The sequence below is a fragment of the Cervus canadensis genome, chromosome 17, assembly GCF_019320065.1.
Source record: "Cervus canadensis isolate Bull #8, Minnesota chromosome 17, ASM1932006v1, whole genome shotgun sequence".
NCBI classification, from domain to species: domain Eukaryota; kingdom Metazoa; phylum Chordata; class Mammalia; order Artiodactyla; family Cervidae; genus Cervus; species Cervus canadensis.
Window position 1 is genome coordinate 25,092,583 of NC_057402.1, and position 16,249 is coordinate 25,108,831.

At 36.2% G+C, this 16,249-nt stretch overlaps 1 protein-coding gene across 16 annotated transcripts in view; it reads right to left on the reverse strand.

Moving 5' to 3' along the window:
* NPAS3 (neuronal PAS domain protein 3) overlaps positions 1-16,249 on the reverse strand; it is a 920,744-nt gene that overhangs the window by 499,516 nt on the left and 404,979 nt on the right. For 5 of the 16 annotated variants that reach the window (XM_043489739.1, XM_043489738.1, XM_043489748.1 and 2 more), the window contains one exon: positions 13,627-13,680. The exons of the other annotated variants lie outside the window; for them this stretch is intronic. In XM_043489739.1, coding sequence (XP_043345674.1) covers positions 13,627-13,680 — 54 coding nt within the window. The remainder of the gene's footprint in view (positions 1-13,626; positions 13,681-16,249) is intronic. 16 annotated transcript variants of the gene reach the window in all.

The window sequence follows — 16,249 nt, forward strand, 5'->3', positions numbered from 1 at the left end:
AATGCATTTAGAAAACAAAGCTAATTTTTAAAAATTATTTAAAGTACAGTTAATTTTATTTTTCTTGCTTCAGATGCATAAAGTAGTGTGTGCTCATAACCATATAATATTATAACACAGAATAGTATTTAAGCTTATAAAATAAGACCTAATCACCTTACTACACAAATGAATGAAAATCATAAGTTCAGAGAAGGTCAGTGATTTGCCAAAAATCAAACAGGTAACTAGCAATTAGATTCCAGGTCTTCTGACTCTCAGGACAGTGCACCTTACATTTCTTCTTTGGGAAAAGAGTAAACGCTTGAAGGAAAAACATGTGGTATTTGAGTATAAGTTGTGATAGTACACCAAAACATGCCTAAAAGATTTGGTAATAGCATAGACAAAAGACGATAATGATCTCCGTGGATTGGGAATCACTGGATCTTGGCAAAGACTTAAAAGGATCTCTCTACCATCCCACTAATTCATGCATATTTAATTGTTTATTTAAAAAACAGATTTATCACAATTCTTAGGTAAGAAATCAAAAGAAGAAGAGTTTGACAAAAAATGGCTTTTAGAATAACTATTCAGAAGAGACATTCATATCTGAGAAATGGACAATAACAAACTGTTTCTGTTTTATTTTCAAGCTATCCCCCAAATTACCAAGTTTTCTCCTTTTTTTTTTTTCCAAGTTTTCTCCTTATAAGGCTCTTTCTTCAACATTGTGATGAAAGTTCTAGATAGTGCAACATGGCATGAAAAAGATATTAAAACCACTTAAATTAAAAAGGAATGATTAAAACTATCTTTATTCATAGATGATATGACTCTATAAATAAAATATCCTAACTGAAGTGAAAGTCATTCAGTTGTGTGTGACTCTTGGTGACCCCATGGACGATATAGTCCATGGAATTCTCCAGGCCAGAATATTGGAGTGGGCAGCCTTTCCCTTCTCCAGGGGATCTTCCCAACCCAGGGATCGAACCCAGGTCTCCCACATTGCAGGTGGATTCTTTACCAGCTGAGCCACCAGTGAAGCCCAAGAATACTGGAGTGGGTAGCATATCCCTTCTCCAGGGGATCTTCCCAACCCACAAATCGAACTGGGGTCTCCTGCATTTCAGGTGGATTCTTCACCAAGCTGAGCTACCAGGGAAGCCCACAAAACAATTTTAGAAATAATACACAAGTCAAGCAAGGTTTCAGGATAAAAGATCAACATTTAAATAAAAAATCAGCCATAAATTCATATATTACGAAATATTGGAAGATTAAATTAGGAAAACAATTCCATTCACAATAGTCATCAAAAATATTGGTTCAAAGGGCTTCCCTGGTGGCTCAGATAATAAAGAATTGGCTTGCAATGCAGGAGACCAGGGTTCAGTCCCCGGGTTGGGAAGATCCCCTGGAGAAGGGAATGGCAACCCACTCCAGTATTCTTGCCTGGAGAATTCCAGGGACAGAAGAGTCTGGCAGGCCACAGTTGATAGGGTTGCAAAGACTTGAACATGACTGAATGACTAACACATATATACATTTACCAAAGAATTACAATACTTGTATGCACACTGAGAACTACAAAACATTGCTTAGAGTTTATTAAAGATAATTTAAATAAATGAAATGATATGCCTTGCTCATGGTTTGGAAGATTCAATATTGTTAAGACAGGAATTTTGCTCAAATTGATCTCAGTGGAATTTCTATCAAAATTGCAACAGACTTTTTTCATAGAAACTAACAAGTTGATTCTAAAATTTATATGAAAATGCAAATGAGCTAGAATAGCTAGAGCAATTTTTAAAAAGAACGAAGTTGTGGGACTTACAACACCTAATTTCAAAACTCAGTTTAAACCTACAGAAATCAAAACAATGCTATAATGACATAAGATAGACACATAGATGCATGGAACAGGAGAGAGTTCAGAAAGGAACCCTTACGTATATGGTCAACTGATCTTCAATGAAAGTATCAAGACAATTCAAACAAAAAGATAGTCTTTTAAAGAAATGTTTCTGAAACAACTGGATATATATATCAGGATAATTATATATATGTGTGTGTATATATATATCTCCACGATAATTTTATATATATATATATATCAAGGATAATTTCCTATTTGATTAACTCAAAGTCAACTGATTAGAAACCTGAGTTACAGGTATATATGTGTGTGTGTGTATATATATATGCCTAAACAAATAAGCAGACAAACTTAGGTACTTATACTCTCAAAATGAACTCAAAATGGATCACAGAGTTTAAAATTAAGAGCAAAACTACAAAATTCGAGAAGAGACACCTAAGAGAAAATCTTTTTGACTTCAATCAGGCAAAGATTTCTTAAATATGACACTCAAAATATGATTTATAAAAAATATGATAAACTGGACCTCATCAAAATTAAAAGTCAAAAGACATTATTATGTCTTCAAAAGACATTATTAAGAAATTGAAAAGATAAACTACAGACTTGGAGGAAATATCTGCAAATCATAAACCTGATATATGTATTCAGAATATATAAAGACCTTTTATAATTCAATAAGTAGAGAAACAACTCAATAAAATGGTTAAATATTTGTAAAAAATTTCACCATTTTACCAAAGAAGATAATAAGAATGGCTTATAAATACATGAAAAGACACTCAACTCATCAATCATTAAGGAAATAGTGGTAGGCAGAATTCTAAGATGTCTCTAAAAACTCTCACTCCCTGGTTTGTATAACCACTCCCTTTGAGTATGGACAATACTTGTCAATATGATGGGATTTCACTCCCCTGATTAGGTGGAATTCTAAGATAAAAAGTGAAGAGATTTTACACATGTAACTCAGGTTCCTAATCAGTTGACTTTGAGCTAATCAAATAGGAAATTATCCTGGATGGGCTTGATCTAATCAGGTAAACCCTTTAAAAGAGGCCTATCTGTCTTCTCTGAAAGAGAGACTCCAAGTGCAAAGGGTTCTTCTGCTGGCCTTGAAAAAGCAAACAACCATGTTGTAAACTGCCTCTGGAAGGAGCCACATGTCAAGGACCACTCTAGGGTGTTCTCTGGAAGCTGGGGGAATCCCCAGTTGATAACCAGTAAGAAAATGGGGACTTCAGTTCTACATCCTCAGGGAGCTAAATTATTCCATCAACTAGTGAACTTGGACGAGGTCCTCAATCTTCAGATGAGACTGTGGTCCCAGACAACCCTATGGTTTCCATCAGTGAGCGCCTCAACACTGAACCCAGTTAACCCACATTCAGACTCCTAATTCAGAGGAACTGCAGACGAAAGGGTACGTTGTTTTAAGTTGCTATGTGTGTGGTAATTTGTTACACTGCAATAGAAAACAAATTCAAAATAAAACTGCTGTGATATACTACTACACAATCAAAAAAACTGGAACTGGCTATTAAAAAACAAACCACCCTGGAACCATCATATGTTGTTGGTGGGGATATAAAATGGTCCAATCCCATCACTTTTGAAAACAATTTTTACATTTTCTTTCAAAATTAAACATGCTTTTACTGTAAAACATTAAATTACACTATTATGTGTCTATAAGAAATGAAAATATTTTTCCACACCAAGACCTGTATGTGAATTTTCATAGCAGCATTATTCAAAATGGCCAGAAATGAGAAACAATCCAAATATCTATCAATTGTTAAATAATGCATAAACAAATATATGTATAATATATTTATAAGACATATATAATACGGCATATTTATGCAGGAAACTAATACTCAGCAATAAAAAAAAAACTAAATATAGACACACACAATTAAATAGACTCAAGAACATTATGCTAGTAAAAGAAGCTATGGTTTGGGAAGATTCCATATGCCGTGGGGCAACCGAGCCCATGTGCCTAGAATCCCTGCTCCCCAATAAGAGAAGCCACTGCAATGAGAATCCCACATACCACAGCTAGAGAGTGGCCCCTGCTCACTGCAACTAGAGAAAACCTGCACAAAGCAATGGAGATCCAGCACAAGAAGCCAGACACAAAAGACTACATATTTGATGAATATACTCACATGAAATCTCTAGAAGCAGCAGAACTAAAGAGAGAAAGTAGGTTGATGCTTGCCTAGGTTAAGAGTGGGAACAGAGATTAGTGGGTACGAGGGGACTTTTTGATGGAGATGATGGATTTCTCTCAAAACTGGATTGTTATGATGGTCACAATTTGAAATTTCCTAAAACCATCCAAATTATACACTTACAATGGGTGGGTGGTATGGTGTATAAAATATACTTCATTAAGACTCTTAAAAGTGAAAAAAAGCCTTTTAATATCAAAACACCATTTAAATAGGAGTAAAAAGTGGGATATTTGTAATGTAAGACAAAATGAACTTGCCATACCTATTTTCCAAATATTTCTTATTCAGATGTCAAACACTGACTCAATGACAATCCAACTTTTCAACCCTTTCGTATTCATATTCAACATAAAGAATTTATCTTATAATCCACCTGGTTATAAAATTTCTCTCCCATTTACATTATACTACTGGTTCAAAATTTTCCAGGAGAGAATTCTGACACATATCCTACTAAAAGAGGAAAGCAATACCAAAGTCAAATTAGGCCATGTCTCCTTCAAACCTCCTTTACCCATAACTTTTCTGATTTGTTTTCAATTGCTTCAATAAAATGGACTGAGAGTCATGCCAGTGTTCATAAATTGGTATTAATTATAAGTGAGGAAGATTTAAAATTTTATGTTACATCTCAAATACTACGGGTTTTTAGAATCCTGACAAATTTTCTTCCTGTTAGGCAAATGAAAATTCTGTGACCTTCTAAACAAAAGGAAACAATCAAATCAAAACTGTTGCCAAGAAACTGACCCAAAAAACATTACTCGAGAAGCAAATTAAATGAGAAAATAAGAGCAATAAATTACAATGGCAGTTGTTATGGATATTTCCTATTAAAGTCACGTTTAATGAGTATGTTAATATATATTTTCCAATCAACTTCTTTTAACTATTTGGAGGTTTTACTTAATAATGAAGTAAAACTGAATCCATCTAAATGAATATATTATCTCAAGGATGCTTTCATCCTAAATGCAATGGAATCTCTGGAAAAAAATGTGTTGGAGTCTTGACTCTGTCACTTTAAACTTGTTGAGAAACCTTAAAATAAGTCACAATACTGCTCTTAGCCTCAGTTTCCATTATTTGTAAAATAAAACTAATAATAATATTTGACCATCGTACTTCACAAATTTTACATGAAGACTAAGTAAAACAATATACGGGAAAGTTTTATAAACTCAGGTAGGATACAAAAGTCAGCTGTTTAGAAAGCAAAAAGCAAAAGATGTTGAACTTGTTAAACATCCATTTGTTAATTCTAAGGCAAGGACATAATTTCCTTCATAGAGGCATACAGTAGTCACATGAATAAAATAAATTTATTTCAAGGAGCTCAAAGCATATCATATGTATCATCTCATATATCTTCATCATATCCTGTATGTGAAAACTACTATTTCTACTCAAATTGTGAAGCTAGTGAAAAGAAAAGCTAAATGACCAGTCTTAGTGTCACAGAAGCAACCAATGCTCCGTTTCATCTTCAAGCAGGACTATAGATGCTCTGGGAATTGTATGCATCCTAAGAGGTCAGAGGTGACAGCCCAAATTTGTATTTCACATTTTTTTGGGGGCACCGTCTGCTTCATAATTACAGGAGATATCATTATTTTTGTTTCCTTTGTTATCTTTACAGACAGAGAACTTGTCAAAATGTAGTGAAGGCAATAAAATGTCAATAAATATACTGCCTTAAACTTGGAGGTCATTACCAAGGAGAGGTGTTTAGTTTCTGAGAAAGAAGATGCATAGTTCAGTAGGCAGTTAGAGTGAATCTATGTTTGCTCGGCACCTGGGTCCTAGTGAAAATGATCCAACCGACTTGTAAACAGGCACGATGCCATTCAGCCATATGGGTGCACATAGATGCTGCCAAGTGACCATGTAGGAGAATCAGAAGCGTTTGTTGAGGGCAGCAGTCCCAGTGTGGGACATCCAAACAGCTGTCTACCCCGAGATTCACATGCCTGTGGTTAAGGGGACGCGACATGGTTAATCTAGGTTGGATTAATTTTAAAACATAAAAATCAGCTTCCTTGGCCCCAGATGGTCAGTTTGGTACATGGGTGAACCATCTAACAGTATCCTCTTGTCTCCAAGTTTGCCTTTCTTCCCCTAAAAGTCATGATGTATTTCTATTTAATGGCTTTCCAAGGTATCTAACTGCATTCCATGATACTGATCTATTATTTGAAAAGAAAAATAGTCTTCATAAATCCCAGTAACCTACTTTCTTAATCTGATTTTTTTTTTAGAAATATGGCCATATTTATCTTTGTAAAGATAAGCATCATTTTGGTGAAAGGCTGGTAAACTCATTTTAGTCAAGAGGTCAAGCCAAGCAGTGAAACCACATTAAGGAACTTAGAGAAATAAATAAAATCAGTTTGGGAACTTTACAACTAGAATAATTTTATGTGAGTTTAAAGTCTGGAAAATTCAGAAGCTTTAATTACTTAAAATTTGGGAGGAAGCCTTGTTCCTTGAAAGTTTTACGTAGAACCGTCAAAGATCTCATTTACATTCTCAGTGCATAGCATGGGCTACAATATTTTCAGGAACAAGAGCTGCAAAGGAAATTAGAGAAGTGATAGCATTTTCTCCAGATCTCTAAAAACATCATTAGGAAGAGCATTATTTTGGGGGTTGTATTAGTGTAGGGCAGATAACTAGGCAGAAGTACATTTCATAGCTGGGGAACTATACACGATATACATGCACACATACATGCATGTAACTAAGACAGTTTATTCCAGGAAGTGACTTTGAGCCTTATGTAAGGATATTTTACTCATCCAAGATGCAAATGAGATGAAGAAACCTGGAAAATGCCTCTGAAAGATAATAAAAGCTATCACAGAGTCCAGGTACTTTATTCACAGACGATCCCTTTGTCTTTTATCAGATTCGATTCATGCTTGGCTTATACATAATGCCAACAAACCCGGGTGTCCAAGCTAAAACCATATCTGAAACAGCAAATTAAAAGAGAGATCTAGAAATGCTAACAGTAGAGAAGAATTATGACTGACAGTAAGGGATCAACAGAAAAAGGGGGAGATAAACAGCAGGGGAAAAAATTCTCAAAATGCACTATAATACAGGCCAATTTGGTATACAGTTAAAGCAGGTCTCATAGTCCAAAAGTCCCTGAGGACATCAACCATATTATTTTCATGGTAATGAAATGCATACATAATAATACTCCTAAGTCATAAAGAAAAGGCTAAATTATCTTCCACACAAAAATGCTTTCCATGATAATTTAAATAAAAAAGAAAAAGTTTGGTGATTAAAGAATAGGCCCCCTTTTGTCCAAAATAATCTCCTGTAAGTTCCAGAGAGTTGAAGTTTGCTTGCACATGTACTATATTCATATGTATAAATTATGAACAACTTTATAGCTCTAAAAATGTCTGGATACTGATGAGATCTTACCCTGATAAGACGATTCCTGATTTACAAGCTTGAATTTCAAGAGTTACGATGCAGCATATAAAACATTATTATAAATTTCAACTCACTGCTACCCTTAGTACTATACCAGTTTGAGGAATGTTTTATCTCTTTCATACTAAATCATCAAACTGTAAATAGTTTAAATTTTGGCAACTTTTGTCTCCTCTCCTCCACCTCAAGCTTTAAAATGTAGGCCTTCATTAGAATGCTTTCCTCCTTCACGCCAGCAAATAATTAATTATTCTTCATAAATAAGTAAAATATCTCTTTACATGTAGGTCATTGCTCAATAGAAATTATAAATTGCAAGTGCCTCTCTTTGTCCTCACAAACAAATAAATTCAGGAAAAACAGACTCTTTGAATAACCTTTTCCATAAAACTCGACTCCCTGACCCTCCAAACGGAATGTTAAGTGACTATCAATTTATTTGTCTGCTTCTGAGAAGGCCTGTGGAATATGAGATGCCTAATAACTATAAAAGTGCCTCTGTGAAGACATGAAAGGGGATTTTAGTCTTATTTTACACTTTGAGATATTTAGTATACAGTGAATGGAATTATCCTTCCAAGTAATTAAATCACAAATTGAAGGAATTATGAACCTAAACAGAGTGTACTGAACTATAATTAGATCATTAAAAGAGCCACCGCTGAGTGCACATTACATGCCACCATTACACCTGCTGCTGAGATTATCTCATTTAATCCTCACAATAGCTCTGAAAAGTGACTTGCCCAGGGTCAACCATGAGGTACCCATGAATGAATTTGGAGATCATCAATATAGAGAACACAAGTGTTTTTAAGAACCAACAATGTTAAAGTTTAAAATTAAAAACAATAGAGGTGTGAGGGTGAAGTGAGCATATCCGTGCACTTTGGTTTTTATTTAGTCACCTAAACATTCATACTGCCTAGTGTGTGCCAGAGCATTTACAAGGAATGACAGAGGTTGCTCACTGTCACCTAACAATAACATATGCTAACCTAACACTTAATGTGTTCCAGACATCCTTTTGAGTGTTCACACACACACCATCTCATATTAATGTTCAAGATAAACTTAGGAAAAAGGTCTACTACTAGTGTTCTCTGTTAAGAACTATCCACTGATTTCCCATCACACATAGAATAGAACCCAACTCCCACTGAGTCCCCGAAGGCCCACGTGACTGCACCTGCCTGTCTAACCACCCTTATCTGAGTCTGTCCTTTCAACTCATACACCCAAGCCCCACGGGATGTTTTGTTTTGTTTTTCATTTTTGTTTTTTTAATTCTACTCCTAGAAGAAACCTAGTTAGTTCCTACCTGAGAAATTCTGTGCTTATCACTTCCACTGAACTTCTTTGTCTCTAGACTTGCTGTGGCCAGCTCCTTCTGGGTATCAAGGTCTCAGCCAAAATCTTACCTGTGGGAGGCCTTCCTTGCTCACGGATCAACAGCAGTACAGGTACCCACACAATGTTACCTCTAGAACATCATCCTGCTTCATTTCTTCACAGTACTCAGCACTATCCTGAGTCATGTTATTTGCTTGTTTATTGCCTGTTCCCTGCCCCACCTAGTATAAAAGCTTTATGAGCAGGGTGTGTCACAAATCTTCTCACACAGATAGCAGTATCTGTGGAATGTGTCTAATCCTTAAAGCAAAGAGCAGAACATCACATGTGGGCTAGCAGCCTAAGGAGTTTTGAAGGCATCATTTGCCCGAGTGTTCAAACATATAATGAAAGAATTAATGCCAAGAAGGTGTTTAAAATTCTTACATGTTTCAGAATTAAATGACACTACTAAAACCCTTTGAGTTTAATATAAAAATCAGATATTTCAAGAGATTTTGAGTGGATAAAGTAGAAAACAGCCCATATTAAAATTTGTGTGACACAGCTAAAGCAGTACTTAAGAGGGAAATGTATACCTTTAAAGATAAAATTTCATGAAACTCACAACTTAAAAATAAAACAGTAAGTATTTATCTGAAGAATTCAGGATACAAAAGAAGAAAGAAAATAAAGATACTCTGTCTTGTAAGCACAAATAAACAGAAAAAAGTAATAGGGAAAACTAATGAATGAAACTGTATTTTTAAAGAATGATGGATATATAACAAGAATATGAAGATATGTATTTGTAACCTCTATAATAAAATGTTTTTAAAAATAGAAAATAAACCATTATCATCCAAAAGTAAAAAAGAAGCAGTAACTATCATCATAGATGAAGCTTCAAAAATGAGAAGAACTTCACACAGGTTCTTCAAGATCCCGACTCAGTTAATTTCGTCTGAGACTGTTCATCTTGACATGACAGCTCAGCATCACCATTAAAAATCAGAGTGTTTCCTTCCATTAAATTTTCCAAAAAAAACTTTTATGTAAATTGAACTATTAAAATAATATCTACCATGATTATTTCTAGTCAAAGATTATTGTAGAATATTTTGAAAACACAAAATAACCAAGAATGAATTAGAAATCTACTATAATTCCAGGGATGGTTTTACCAAGTGTGTGGCAACACAATACCAAAATAACAGGCAAAAAAATTAAACTGTTTATTCTTGAGTATACCAACAAAACACTGGGTGGTGTCCTTTGGAAATGCACTGAATATTTTGCCTTTATTTCTCACTATTCCTGTATGCAGGTCAGGATGGTGTCCTTTGGAAATGCACTGAATATTTTGCCTTTATTTCTCATTATTCCTGTATGCAGTTCAGGAAGCAACAGCTAGAACTGGACATGGAACAACAGACTGGTTCCAAATAGGTAAAGGAGTACGTCAAGGCTGTATATTGTCACCCTGCTTATTTAACTTCTATGCAGAGTACATCCTGAAAAACGCTGGGCTGGAAGAAGCACAAGCTGGAATCAAGATTGCTGGGAGAAATATCAATAACCTCAGATATGCAGATGACACTACTCTTATGGCAGAAAGTGAAGAATACTAAAGAGCCTCTTGATGAAAGTGAAAGAGGAGAATGAAAAAGTTGGCTTAAAACTCAACATTCAGAAAACTAAGATCATTGCATCCGGTCCCATCACTTCATGGCAAATAGATGGGGAAACAGTGGCTAACTTTATTTTTTGGGGGGCTCCAAAATCACTGCAGATGGTGATTGCAGCCATGAAATTAAAAGATGCTTACTCCTTGGAAGGAAAATTATGACCAACCTAGACAGCATATTAAAAAGCAGAGACATTACTTTGCCAACAAATATTCATCTAGTCAAGGCTATGGTTTTTCTGGTGGTCATGCATGGATGTGAGAGTTTGACTATAAAGAAAGCTGAATGCAGAAGAATTGATGCTTTTGAACTGTAGTGTTGGAGAAGACTCTGGAGAGTCCCTTGGACAGCAAGGAGATCCAACCATTCCATCCTAAAGGAGATCAGTTGGGTGTTCATTGGAAGGACTGATGCTGAGGCTGAAACTCCAATACTTTGGCCACTTCATGCGAAGAGCTGACTCATTTGCGAAGACCCTGATGCTGGGAAAGATTGAAGGCAGGAGGAGAAGGGGACAACAGAGGATGAGATGGTTGGATGGCATCACCGACTCAATGGACATGGGTTTGGGTAGACTCCAGCAGTTGGTGATGGGCAGGGAGGCCTGGTGTGCTGCGGTTCATAAGGTTGCAAAGAGTCAGACACGACTGAGCGACTGAACTGAACTGAACTGATTCCTCTTCAAGCACACTCTGGCCAGTTAACCCTGGTAACTTAGTATTTCCTTAACACACATGCTATTTGGAAGCTTCCATTTCTTTCACTCACCTGGTTCTTTCTGCTTGTGTTACCACCCTTCAACTCTACTTGTTCAAATATTACTGCTGTCCATGAGGAAACTCCCCCTCTTATTTCCTAGTTGGAAATAATGTCTCCCTTCATGGAATCCTTCTAGCCTGCCGGTGCCTCTGTTGTGGTATTCACAGAACTTGTATTGTGTCTTCCCTTACATGGTTGTTTTCTGAATATGTGCTTTCGTTTTCCTATGCTGTAACCCAGAGGAACCAAGCACTTCGTGTGTACCTTTGACTTTTCAATAGCATCTAACCTAGCATCAGATTTTACAGCAAGCCAGGATTTTAAGTAACATAGCCTCTAATCTAAGCCTCAGTTTTCTCCCATACAATGCAGGGGGCTAAAAACAGTACCTAATTCCTAGCATGACTTTGAGAATTAAATGACATTATGTATACAATACCCCAGTAGAGTGTCTAATATACCATAAGCACTCAATATGATTTGTATTCAACAAATGATCAAAAATGTCCTAATCTTGGATGAGGACAGGTACAGAAATCTTTCAAATATTTTAAGGATTAAGCATGCCAAAGTCGGCCACCAGCAAGCTATGTTCATAGTAACATTTTGCCAAACTGCAACAATCTTAAACTGCCATTAATTTTTAAATGTGTCATCAGTTTACTATTAGTTCTCCTGGGGAAAAAAAAGAAAAATCATCAAACTAAGCATATACATCAATTACAAGATATGTTTTCAATTTCAGAGACATTTTGAAATGTGGAAATAAATGCAGTAATTTTCATGCCAAGTTACTCTTCTGTTTTGTAACACTCATCAGTCCTTTGCACACACATCCCCATCATTCTGGGGATAACAGGCAGCTCCACCACTACCTTGACATATACACCTGCTACTGAATTTCTTTACAAACTTGGTCTCTCTGTAAGCTCTGGACCCCGCCATCTGTCCTCACCACTGTATGAACATCAAACTCTCCATGTGGCTCAGAAGAACATGTTCCTATCATCTACCAGGCACTCTTCCTCTTCCTTTTCTTTCAGAGTTCCACAGCTTTGAAAAGCTTTGACCACTTCACTAAGTTATGATCTTACTATACTTATACTTTTATTAACAGCTTGTATTTTCATATAATTTTCAAACTGTTTTCACATAAAATAATCCAATTAATTTTCATACCAAAAAACCCTCATGAGGTAAAAACAGGCATTTATTTATCCCCCTTTCTCAGTGAAGAGATGGAAATCCAGGAGTCTTTCTGACTTGCCAAATTTTATAGCACTGAGGTGTTAAAAATACCCAGGAGCCATGAGTCCACATACTGTGCTTTTTATTTTAAAGTTCATTTTCACCTCATTCCACCCCATGTTCTCTCCTCCATTCTTCTATATTTATGGTTTCTTTCATAGACTTCTGCCCGCCTCCTAAGCCTAAGTTGTTAATGCTCAGAACACTTTTTCTCTCTGTTTTTCCCCTGGCAGTCACCACAGCTTCAGGCTTCAAAATAACATCTACATAGAAAAGCCCAGATCTCCATCAAGGTGACAGGTCTTTCCCCCACTCTATCTGGAGGTTTCTATTCCTACATTCTGTCCTCACATTAAATCAATGAAATGCACTAACTGGTCAAAAAAATGCAAACTCTTAAAAAACAGAGCAAGACTATCTTATTTTCTAACCACAGTTAAAAAAAAAAAAACCAAAAAACAGAAGATTCTACCCTATTCTTCAATATCCTGAATACCCCATTGTGAAAGGAGAGTCTATAATAAAAAATAACCTAAAATTTGAAAAAGGATCACCTTTTGCCATCAGCTTGGTTCCTAAAACTCTTCTAGCTGTTTTGGAGCCCACTCCTTACCTATCAAATATCAACATACCAGTATATGATCAAAGGTGGTAGCAATCAAAATATTTAACTGCAAATGATGACTGTACCCATTGAATATGGCCATTCAGAGGGTTATCAGGTAAGAACCACTCTAGTCCGTGCTGACATGACTAACTCAATACCACCCCGAAAGATCTGAACTTTAGAACTAAACAAATAGTAACAGTGAAACCTAAACTTCCATGAGTTTGAAAATCATAGAAACTTAACATCTTTTGCAATTTTAAAAAGAACCCTGTGCCAGGAATCTGTATTGTTCTAAACCATTGTTCCAAATAGAAACCACTGTTCAAACACACACCAAAAATTACTCAGGAGTTCTCAAAACTCTGAGAAGCATCAAAGAAGCACACCAGAAAAAGTCATGTATAGTACCCTATAAATACTTACGGTTGACATTATCTGGCTGTAGTTCAACATTTTGTTGTAGTTCTCCATAAATTACTAGCAAAATTAAGGAAAGAAGAATCTCTGTTATTTCATTAAGGTCTCTATCTCTGTGAAATTTTATAGCATAAAGCAAACTCTTAATGATGATACCATCCTTGTAGATAATCAGAAGATTTTCACAACAATCAAACAGATTAGCTGACAAAAAGTCCCATGTTTGGTTCATCATATGAAACTATTTAGGGTATATAATCTTGAAAGGGCAATCCAATAATCACACTAGAAGCAATTTTGTACGATACTAGTGCTGAAAAGTCAATTTAACTTTCCAGCTTTATAAGACTTTGTTATTGCTATTGTTAATTATTTCTCATTTAATGGGAAATTGGCAACAAGGTCCCCGACTGTCATTTTAAATCTGCAGTAATATCATGTGAAGCTTTTCGTCCTTATTCCCAAGTCCTGGATTATCAGAGTTAAATGGCAGATCCGGCGTTACAAAAGCTCAGGGGCAGGCACTGTTACACAAATTGCCAATTCAATTAACAGTGTGCAAATGCTCCGCTGGCAGACTGCAGGAAGGACAGCCATTTTGGCAAGTGTCATTCCTAATTTATCAACCTGTCAAACCCTCCACTCAGGTGCCTGCGGTCACTGTCTGCTTCTTAATGCTGCGTTGTAAAAGCTGCAGGAACCATTCTTGTAGCTTGACAAGGCACAATACTCAAAACTGATTTTAAAATCAAATGTACAGTTGTCTTAATTATTCTCAGTATAAATGATGTTTTAATTACAAAAACAGAGTGGGAATATTAAATCAGAATTGGATACTAGGGTTTACACAGAAAGAAGAGAACTTTTATCTGTCTTAAGAAGAGAGGCAGAAAATTTATCCTAGAATAATTTATTACACCATCGCCTTCTTAAATTTTACTAAGTATCTGCATAAGTCTCTTGCCCCCCACATGTATACAGTATTAATTATTCATTCAAACTGAGTCATAAACTTTTCTCCCCGTAGTTGTTCCTACACTTTGGGAATGATCCTGAGCAGGGATACAGCAAGTGATGCTTGTATCTTAAGAGACTTCTCCTCACTCCCTTAACCCTGATCCTAAGTGCCCACATCTACACAATTCCTCATATATTGATGTTCCATTAGAAGTCTACAAACAGCAAAGCATATCAAAGTGTTACCACCTTCCATGGTAACACTTAACAGTTTAACAACTATTTATTTCTCAAACAAAATTTTGTACTCAACACCTAAGAGAAGAGAGGTAAAAGGCTGTTTGAGATTGATCTGAGTATTTCAGGAAAATGTCCCTCTGCTACTTACTTGACATTCTTAATATTCAGCAGTCGACCACTTTTCTCAGAATACCGAGACAACACTCAACATGGGGGCTAACGGCTTATTTTCATTACCAAGTTATTTATTTCTTCCTTTTTTCACAATCATTAATGAACACTCTGCAAGGGTGGGAGGGGATGTACAAAGGGTGTGGATGGAATATGCAGATAAATGAGATACTAACTCACAGTCCATTAGAGTATTTTATTTAAAAAGAGAGATCCAGCGGGGGAATTTGCGGTAAATAGCTTTGGGGACCCTGATGCATTATGAAAGCATTCCATTAACAAATAGATATTAAGCACGTATATGTGCCAGGTACTCCTACAAGCCAGGCAAACACAGAAGAATAAGACACAGCGCCTGTCTTTGAGGAGGTAAGTTTTAGTAGAGATAAAATAGCTGGTTTTTCCAGTAGTCATGTATGGATGTGAGAGTTGGACCATAAAGGCTGAACACCAAAGAATTGATTCTTTCAAGTTGTGGTGCTGGAGAAAATGCTTAAGTGTCCTTTAGACAGCAAGGGGATCAAACAAGTCAATCCTAAGTGAAATCAACCCTAAACATTCACTGGAAGGACTGATGCTGAAGCTGAAGCTATAATATTTTGGCCACCTGATGCGAAAAGCTGACTCACTGGAAAAGACCCTGATGCTGGGAAAGATTGAGGGCAGGAGGAGAAGGGGGAAAACAGAGGATGAGATGGTTGGATGGCCTCATCAACTCAATGGACATAAATTTAAGCAAACTCCAGGAGATAGTGAAGGACAGGGAAGCCTGGCTTGCTGCCGTCCATGTGGTCGCAGAGTCAGTCACGACTGAGCAACTGAACAAGTCAGAAAAATCTCTTGTGATTTTTATCATGCAGGTCAGATATACAAAGAGGCAGAAAGTACCTATCTTTCCATCGTCAGAATAGAACATTGCCTGAGTCAAAGGTGTCTCATCCAAGATACTTCCTCTACAACCTGAAATTTTACCAGCAGCAAGTTATTCACTTGGATCTATGTGGCTTTATGTTTTCAATTTCACCTATTATAGTTTTACCCACCAAGTATTAATGGCTTAAAGGAACTTTCAGTTAGAATTTGTTGAACACAGGCAGAGAGCACAGGGCTATGGGAATGGGAGTGAAAAGACAAAGTATTTAGTAAAAGGCCAAGGAAGGGTGAGACAGCCTCAGTGACAAATAGCCTTCTTTAAAATTTTGTTTTAAAGAACTTGTACTTTATATATGCATATGTATGCATATTAAAACACACAGTTATA